Source organism: Centroberyx gerrardi, chromosome 24, assembly GCF_048128805.1.
Source record: "Centroberyx gerrardi isolate f3 chromosome 24, fCenGer3.hap1.cur.20231027, whole genome shotgun sequence".
Lineage (NCBI taxonomy): Eukaryota > Metazoa > Chordata > Actinopteri > Beryciformes > Berycidae > Centroberyx > Centroberyx gerrardi.
In genome coordinates this window covers 15,542,378-15,551,738 of record NC_136020.1, presented here as the reverse complement: position 1 = coordinate 15,551,738, position 9,361 = coordinate 15,542,378, and the positions used below count along the sequence as shown (strand labels likewise).

The window sequence follows — 9,361 nt, the reverse complement described above, 5'->3', positions numbered from 1 at the left end:
GCGAGACCTGCCTTCCGCCACTCTGTGCTCGATTTGCAGTCACACACACACACAAACACAAACACACACACTTCGGCTCCACACATCACCCACACATACTTCAGGCTCTTTCACAGTCTTTCCATAGCCTGTTTGTTTGCTCTTGGAGTTTCTGATTGGCTGCTGGATAGCGTATCTCCAAGCAGCCTTGATAAGTCGTTTACATTTTTACAGGTAGCTGGTGCTCTTATCCATGACGGCTGCTCATGGGCACTGAGGCAGGACACACGGCTGCTGATGGACACTACACTGAATGTGCAAAATATTAGGGACATCTTCCTGATTCCCCTGGGTTGTGTTGCAGCCTCTTTTGCACAATCCACATTGTGCAAAATTGCCTCAAAGCTTAAAAATCCTTCTCTAGCTCGTCTGCTTCTCTTTATCTACATCTCCTCCTTTGTGATTGGTATAGATTTAATAAGGGAAATCAATAAGGGATGATGGCTTTTACCTGGATTCACCTCATCAGTGTAATTCATGAAAAGAGTCAGTCTCCTTAATATTTTGCACATTCAGTGTATGTGGCTATCGCTTTATTCACAAGGATTGACTCTCTGACCTTTCGGTAACATTATGGTCTCTCTAACCACTAGTCCAGGTCAAACAGTAAACTACAGTGCTGCAGACAGAGTGGAAGGAGGGAAGAGGAGGAGGAGGAAGAGAAGGAGGAGGAGGAGGAGGAGGAGGAAGGCACAGGAGTCAACATGGCCTCCATTTCAGAGCGGATTAGCGGCTTGATCCAGTCGAGGGTCTCTCACGGCTCGGACATGAGTCTCACCCCATGATTAGCACGTGCGCTCCAGACGGCCCGCACACATACAGTGAACACACTCACATCGCGCCGTGCATTTGCACCAACATCAACCTCAGATCTCCAAAATCAAAATTTTAGAGACAAAGAAAAACAGCCTTGATTTTGGCTTGATGACAATGCATGTTTGACATTATACGATGAGTTTTGAAAGGGTTTTATTAGAGAATTTTCTCAACGCATAGAAAAGCATCAAGTGAAACCATGAAAATCAACAGACGCACACACACATTTGGTGCGTAACCCCAATGTGAGACAGACAGACACAGACAGAGGCTAGCATTCTTCTTCTCTCCAGTGTGCAGAAGCAGACAGTTTACAGCATGCATGATCACACCATCGCTACCAAGACTAAACAGCAGGATAAGCCTAGAACTGTAAGACTGGATCATGACATTGAGAGTTTTGCCAGTGAAACCTGAGCATGATCACTGTCCGGGACAAAGGGAGCCTCATGGTTAGAGAATTCGGCTGGTGACAGGAAGATTACTGGTTTTAATTCCTGCACCTTTTGGGCAGGGGAAGTGAGTTTCCCAGATTTCCCCACAGGGATTATTAAAGTTTCATTTTATGCTAATGAAGAACACTCCCGCCTTTGCTGCGGCGGTGGTGAGTGTTTGATGTGTCTAACGCTGCCTCTACTCCCCTTACTGTAAATAAGGATGTGTTCTTAGTCAGATATCCTGGTTAAATAACTCTGTGTGCTGTCATGTAACTGTCATCTATAAATACCCACTGTAACCAAGCCATCATGTACTGTAATAGTGGAAAACAGGTCCGCTGGCAGTTTGTACTCTGGATTGTTTACGGCACCGAGCCAAACTAATTTGATTTTATCTCATCACTTGCACTTGTAAGCCAGGAAATGAGATCTTCTTGGGAGCGCAGATGATTCAACAGATTTACCTACAGGTCTGAGTCCGGATGGAGGGAGCCTGACCAGGTGCTGCCTCCCTCTCTGTCAGAGTCACAAAAACCACAACAAGCTCTGAGAGCCGTTTAGAGCCACTAGAATCAATCAAAGAACAGTTTTTTTTGTTTTTGGAGGTGTCCAACAGCTATATATTTCCTGTAAATGTGAAAGTCACTTACTTTTTGGCCCAGATCTTACTGGCCAATACTGATCTAGCTGTGAGAACCCAGTAGGGACAGCGGATAGGATGGGCATCAGTGGAACAGTTTAGCAACACCAGTTTCTATACCAGTTGTAAAACAACAGGCCTACTTTTTTGATACCCTTCATTTTTTGAATGAAAGCACATTTCATTATCCGATAAAGTAAATTGTTTTCTGTCTACCATTTGCACATGCCGTCTGCTCTTCTATTCACAGTTAATCCCGGCTCACTTGATTTACTCAGGACAAATGCCCAAAAACAACTGTAGGAATGCAACATTTTGAAAAATGTCCAATACCTTTTGCCTCTTTTTGACGCCTTAAAATCAATATCAGTCAAAGTCAGTAGGGTAGCTTTTCAATAAGCAGCTCTAACAGCGGCACACAATATATCAGTCGGGCTCTATACTGTGCGCTGCCTGCCTATAAGGAACCACAACCACCTGAGACATATTATAGTCCGGTTGACTTCATGTTGTAGCTGTAGGGCAGCTGCTCCAGCTGCACAGCACCACAACGCTCACCCCCCGCTGCCTGCTGACCGCACAACCCCTTTCCATTTAGCTCAGCGTTTGATGGTTCAATTTGTTAGAAAACAAGCAGCCTGGTGGAGAGCCCACACTAACCCCAGAGGACGGGGAGGCGGCGTGTCGCTGCTGCTGCTGCTGCTGCTGCTGCTGCGAAACTGAGGTGACCGTGCTTTCCAAAACAAACCTGAGAGGTGAGAGAGAGGCAAAGCATCTGATGTCTCTCCTGCTCTAAATCCCTGTAGGCATCGGCAGCACAGCCTTGCCTCTCTGCTCGCTCCATCTCGGTCCCTCTGTCCTCCAATCTCTCTTCTTTATTTTCTCATCCAAATCTCTCCCTCCGGTCTTCCCTCTTTCCCCCCCTCCAACTGACAATGAAAGCTCGTCTTCCCTTCCAAGCTGGCACAGCCTCGGCTCGCACACTCTGTGCCACATCAGTGTGCAAACACTGGGCACAGTGTCAAGGCGGACCACCCCCCACTCCTGCCAGCATATGCCACATAGACGGCAGATGACCACTCTACCCAATGCAAATGCATGACACACAGTGAACGCCCACCTCCCAAAAACAGAAAAGCTGGAGTGATTATCTCTCATTTTTTTGTTTACACGCTCACTGACAGACTGGTGCTTTTGTGTGAGTTTACATACATGAATGAAAAGAGATTTGAGTATATAGTATAGTGACTGGTTTGACTGGTTGGAGGGGAAAGGAGCCTCAACACATGGCTTTGGCGTTAAGTGCTTTAGTCCATTCCCATCATTCAAAATCCAAACCCCCCGTCCTAGAAACCGCCGGCTGCGGGGGGAATATGCTCTAATTCCCTCAAAACCATTTAATGTGTTCATACAAAACACACTAGTGGAGGATATTATTGACTGGGTCTTGTCCCAGACTGCAGCCTTGACTGTTCACCAGCCTGGATGTATCTGGGTTGAACAACCCAGGAATGAAAATTCATCTTCTTCTTCTTCTTCTCATTATTTCATGAGGGAGTGAATTATTACTTCATGCCACTGGAAGAGCTGTTATCAAACTGAGCCATGTTGACTTCATACTCAAGAGAGTAGAACTTATTGGTGGCCCATATTTCAGTAGGCACAGCCCAATAAGCCTTATCAAAACAGTCTATTTATCTCAACATGAAATCAATTGGAAAATTGGATTGTGGGGATTGTGGGACTGTGGGAATGTTTCCCCCAGCCTCTTCAATTAGATCTGTGGCAATATTGCCTTATGAATTAAGCGTTTAACAGACATCATAAATCAAAACATGAACAATCATGGTCAATAGCTCAACCATGAATTCAAAGAGGCTTCAAGAAGCAAATAATGCCTTTACAAAAAAGAACTAAGGTGTGATCTTATAGCAAATTTAAGGATATTCAAATCCAAATATCACAGCAAACTATAAGTCCCTGTAGGAATATTATAAGAATATTTAAGGAATATTATGCTGATATCATAAGAGATCAAGACAATACCATAAGGTCATTATAAAATCTATTGAGTACCACATATATACCACAAGTCCCTATAGGAATATGGTATATTGTGGTTATTTTTCGTTGTGGTGGTCTGGTCCTGACAGCAGCAGCAGCCACATTTCACCACCTGCATTTTCCACGTTGAGAATCACTGTAGGATTACTGCTGGGGTTATTTATAGGAGCCGGTCGCCAAAATAACACCTCGGTGTCTGACTGCCTGCCTGCCTGCCTGCCTGCTTTCCAGCCAAGGCAGGTTCTCTCTCACACTGCATGGAAAAGGACATTGAGCTGATCTGAAAGCTCCCCAGTAACAGCAACCACACACACACATACACAGAAACACACAGGAACACACACACACACCCCTCCGGGTCGTTCCTATAGGTGCTGTAGTGACCGACTGTACACAAACGCCTCTCGGATTTACCTCCGACTCCTTCTGCTGCTCCTTGAACACATCTTTCCCTTTCGGTCTCTGTCTGTCGCCGTTACCGTTAATGTTATTAATGATAGGTACCTCCATTTCCTCCGCCTGCATCTTTCACGGTCGCTCGGCTCACTTTCCCCTCCGTGGATAGTGCATACCGGTCCGGTGAAGAGCTGAGAGACTGCACCGCACCGACTCCACTGTCCAAGTTGAGGATCTCCTCCTCCTCCTCCCCGGGTCTGTTCGTTACGCTTCCTGTGCGCGTCCCGGGAGGGGCGGGGTTAGAGTGGAAGCTGCAAGGGGCTCAGTGGTCAGCAAAGATCACATGCAAGTGAAGCGATGTAGTGTTACACAGGGTCAATAAACTAACGTTAAAGGGGCTGATGGTTGGAAATGTTGTAATATATAATTCATACCACAATAAGACCAGTATTATACGCTGGGAAAACCTCTTGACTCCAATTCTGGTGGTTTGGTGGCTTTCATGTTCTCACTTCAGCTGCAGGATTACATGGTTCCTCTATGAGTTGAGGAAATTCTCCGACCTCTTGGCCTCATGAAACCCGTTCAAACCCGCACTGGATAATGTCACCAAGCTAAACACAAGGCTGCTGCTTTTAGTTCCTGAAAAGTTGTTATTTTGGAGATATGAGGTTTCCGCCCAACAGTGAAGTGTTCTCTACTCTGTAAAGCAGTTTGTGGTAATCCCATAATAGAATTTAGGAAGATGCTATACAAATAATGCAACAAAACTATAAGTATTATGACAGTGATCATACATATAAAAAAAATACCAGTGCGTTAAAATCACTATAATTTCAATACTGAGTCCCTGCAGGAACATTATAGTGATTTGTACCTAGGGTGTAGACAAGGTCAGTAAATGAATGTTGATGGTAATGGCTGCAAACATGGCAGGAAATCATTCAACAATGAGAGCAGCATTACATTAGTGCACTTTGTAAAGCACATTGGGGTGAACTTGTTTGATAAAAAGCGCTTTATAAATGATTCTGACCTGGTTTGACACTGAAATTAACTGTTTAAACAGGAAGAAAAAATATTGCTAAGTGCAAGTCTCCATAACTCAGTCAGCTGTGTGATAATTTGAAGAGTGACTAATGTGAACCAAGTGCAGATGATTTGTAAATCAGACATTTACATGTTTCCACTGTGTCCACTGTCTGGCTCAAGGGTGTTGATGACCACAGTTGACTGTTGCAGATATCAAACCTGTGACCTTTCAGTTACAGGCCGGTCTGTCTAACCACTAGCCCACCTTGTGGCCACATCACACCTGGTTAGATTCTAATAAGGGTAATATTGTCCAAACAGCTTGTAGTCTCTCATTCTCAAACACTCATGATGTGCAGAGACTGCTGAACCGGCCACACAAGCCCGTTTGTCCCTGAATTTGGCAGCTTCTCCCTCTGTATTTTTAGACCAAGGTTACTATAATAAACTCAAACTAAAATCAGGTGATGTCATAAACTGAAATATAAACAAAAACAAGACTGGGAAAAAACTACAATTGAACTAAAATAATTTTGTCTACTTGTGAAATTAATTGTGAAATGTTTTTAGTTTTTGTCTTTTTGTTTATATGCAGGGTAAAAAAAAAGAGAATAATGACATATTTTTTTAAATGATTTATTGTTTGTATTACACAATACCTATTGCAAGCATATACAAAATATACCTGTTTATTATACCTTTAAAAATACCATCCCTACCAAAAATACTAAAACTAAACTAAAACTACCAACCCCACACTGAAAAATAACTAAAACTACACTGAAATTGGAATAAAAATAAATATGATATATATAAAAAAAATAAATAATGAAAAATGCCAAACTATAATAACATTAGAATAGACTAAGCTCTAGTATTTGGATACCTGCCAAAGTGGCTGCTAGGCAAACAGCAACCGCCAAAATTTACCATCTTTGGCTGGCGACTGGTGTTGATTTCCCACTCTGGTGACAAAATACATAAATATCACACAGACTGACCCCCTCCACCAAAAAATGTCAGTAGTATAATCTGCTGTCAAGGTGTCAGAACGTCCTGTTTGGCCTTCGTCTGTCTGTCTGATGGAGTTTAAAGGTCGGGTGGAGCTAGAGGTTTATCACTCTCCTCCTCTTTCATCCCCCCTTTAGTGGAGCAACTGAATTATTGATCAGTGGAAAGTGGGGGTACAGGAGGGGAGCGGGGGAGCGGGGGGGCGGGGTTGATCTAGGCTGGTGGGTTCTCTCCTCCCTACCAACACACACACACACACACACACCCTTTACTGGGGAAAAGCACTTAAGATGACATGATTGGATTGAACAGTTTAATGAAGGCATGAGCCGAGGTCACATCGCTCTGCTGTGTGAACTTGACCACATGGGGAGTCTGTGTGTGTGTGTGTGTGTGTGTGTGTGTGCGTGATTCCTTTGTGATGAAATTACTCATTGGTGGTTGAATTGATTTGGACTCACTCTGATAATCGAAGCTATAGATCCAGCAAAATGTGATAACGCATAAAGATATATGGTGAGGGCTTTATTGCCTGTGGATGAATGAAGCCTATATGATTCATCACTAATAAGAGCTTGACCACTATGAAGCTGCTGTCGCTCCTCAAAAAGCTGCTGTAAGTGTCTTATAGCTTAATTAATGGAGCGAGACAGGCGGTTTAAAATCCCACTCTGGCTGGGGAAAGTGAACCACCCGGCTGCCCTTGAGCAAGGCATTCAGTCCTCAGCTCCAACAGAGCTGATCAGCGGTCGAAGGCAGAAGACTGCAGCTGGTCTTCTACCTTCGGCTGTGAATGGGTTGAGCTGCAGGGATGTGAAGCAAAGACGTGCTGGAAAAGCTCAGCGAAACCATTTCCTGGATGAATAAAGGTTTAAAATCTATTATATGATGAACAGCAGCTCTGATCTGTAACACCATTCTCTACACGTGCAGAAAAAAATATTTCTCTATAAGCCAGAATGTGAACATCTACATTTTGGGTATTTTCACACAAGGTATCGCCTTGTAGATGGAAAATTTGGTTTTTGGAAAGCTTTTTTTTTTTTTTTTTAACTCATACAGTTTGACTCGGCTAAGTACTAGAAATGTACGTGAACTTTCTACAGCCTCAAAATACATTTAAAATTCATGACAAGCTGTCACACACTGCCACTCTTTGTGCCAAAACCTTGGAAATACATTTTGGATTGAGTTTCTTAAGAATAGACACAGAAAGAGTGACAGAGCATTTGTAAATCTTTCAAATTAGATACCTTGCCTTACTGTAAATGATTTTTCACACTATACATGCCTCGACTTAACTGTCCCTTTAACCCTGAGAGAGAAAGAGAGAGAGAGATTTATGCGGCAACAATAAATAAAGCTCGGCTTGTAGCCAGCTGAAGTGTGTGTGTGTGTGTGTGTCAGAGACGTCCCTGTGTGAACACTGTCCTGGCTGCAGGGCATGTGGTGTGTGGGAGGACTGGGATTAGGTCATTATGGCTGTGACAAACCCAGGCAGCTGCACACAAGTGGACTCTTCTCACACTCTCTCACACACACACTAACACACTCAAATAACACACATCTCAAAAATCTAAATATCTAATGACAAAGCAAGTGAAGAAAAGAAAGTAAAGTGTTCAATGTGTGTTTTTTGTTGAATGAATGGATGATTTTTTGGGAAAAGGACATCTGAAATTGACAGGAAAAAGTGTTATTTTTTTTTTTTTAATCTTCAATTTATAACATTTCAAAAAGAGAATACAAAACAATACTTTAGTAAATGTGACATCTGACATGAAGAATCCAAAAGAAATGTTCAATTCTTGTTTCTGTTTGATGGGCAAAAACAAAATGAGACGCACCAAGACGGTTACAATTTTTTACATCTTTATTCATTAAGATTACAGAATTTTTTAATTATTGCTCATCATCTACCATTATCACTTGCAATATTTAAACATAGGGTCTTTTTTTTTTTTTTTTTTTAGACAACTTAAAACATGTTTGAGAATTTTGCCAGTTCTGCACTGCATGAGGATTTACAACAATAAATACAGGAGTTGATTCTGCTTTTCGTTCCTATACTTTTAGAGGTTGTCATATCTGTATATATATATGTATATACATATACGATGCTGGTGTCGTCCCCCTCCCACCCATGTGTGGGTCAGCTCACGGCTGACAAAAAATGGTTTCTCCCCCTAACGCACAGGCTAGGATCCTGAGGCAGCTGTTAACGAAGCAGCCATGTCCTACAAAAAACAGGAGACTAATGTGCACAAACACACAGAGAGATAGACACACACACACACACACACACACACACACTCCTTTTATCACCCCCACTTTTCTCTCAGGCAATCATATACCCATTAACACACATTCACACACACAAAAGGAAAAAATATAAGACTTAAGACAATGGGTATAACAACTATATCGACAACAGATCATCATAAACTACTTTAAGAGGTTATTCAACGGCACAAGGAGACAGAAGTGGTATGGATGTGGGTGGCAGACAGAAATGCACTAACAGTGGCTGGGAATAATGTGATTATTGATGCTGTATGGGTGGTGACACAGTATATAGGCCCTTGTAATTACATGGCGGCATATGGGCGTACAGTAGGTCTATGTGCGGAGTTCCTATACGCTCTCGAAATCACATACTTTTTCCATACTTTCATTTCTTTTCACTGAATTTTGAGATTTTGGTTGGTGTGTGCTGATGGTATCATTCTGCAGCTTGATATTATCCTTTACAATAAATATCACAGGAAGTGTGTACGCATGTGTGTAGGTTGGACTGAGGATTTTTTTATTTTTTTTTTAACCATAGGTCTACAGAGCTTTTTTGTGCAATTTTTAACTTTTAAAAGACCTGGAAAATGACACTTACCAGTCAAAAGTTTGGACACAGACATTTTTCCTTATTTTT

General features: G+C 42.4%; 1 protein-coding gene across 1 annotated transcript in view; it reads right to left on the bottom strand.

Moving 5' to 3' along the window:
- The window catches only part of strip2 (striatin interacting protein 2), a 32,451-nt gene extending 27,930 nt beyond the window's left edge, over window positions 1-4,521 (bottom strand). Inside the window, exon 1 of the mRNA XM_071924464.2 lies at window positions 4,411-4,521. Coding sequence (XP_071780565.1) covers window positions 4,411-4,521 — 111 coding nt within the window. The remainder of the gene's footprint in view (window positions 1-4,410) is intronic.
- Window positions 4,522-9,361: the final 4,840 nt, after the last annotated feature.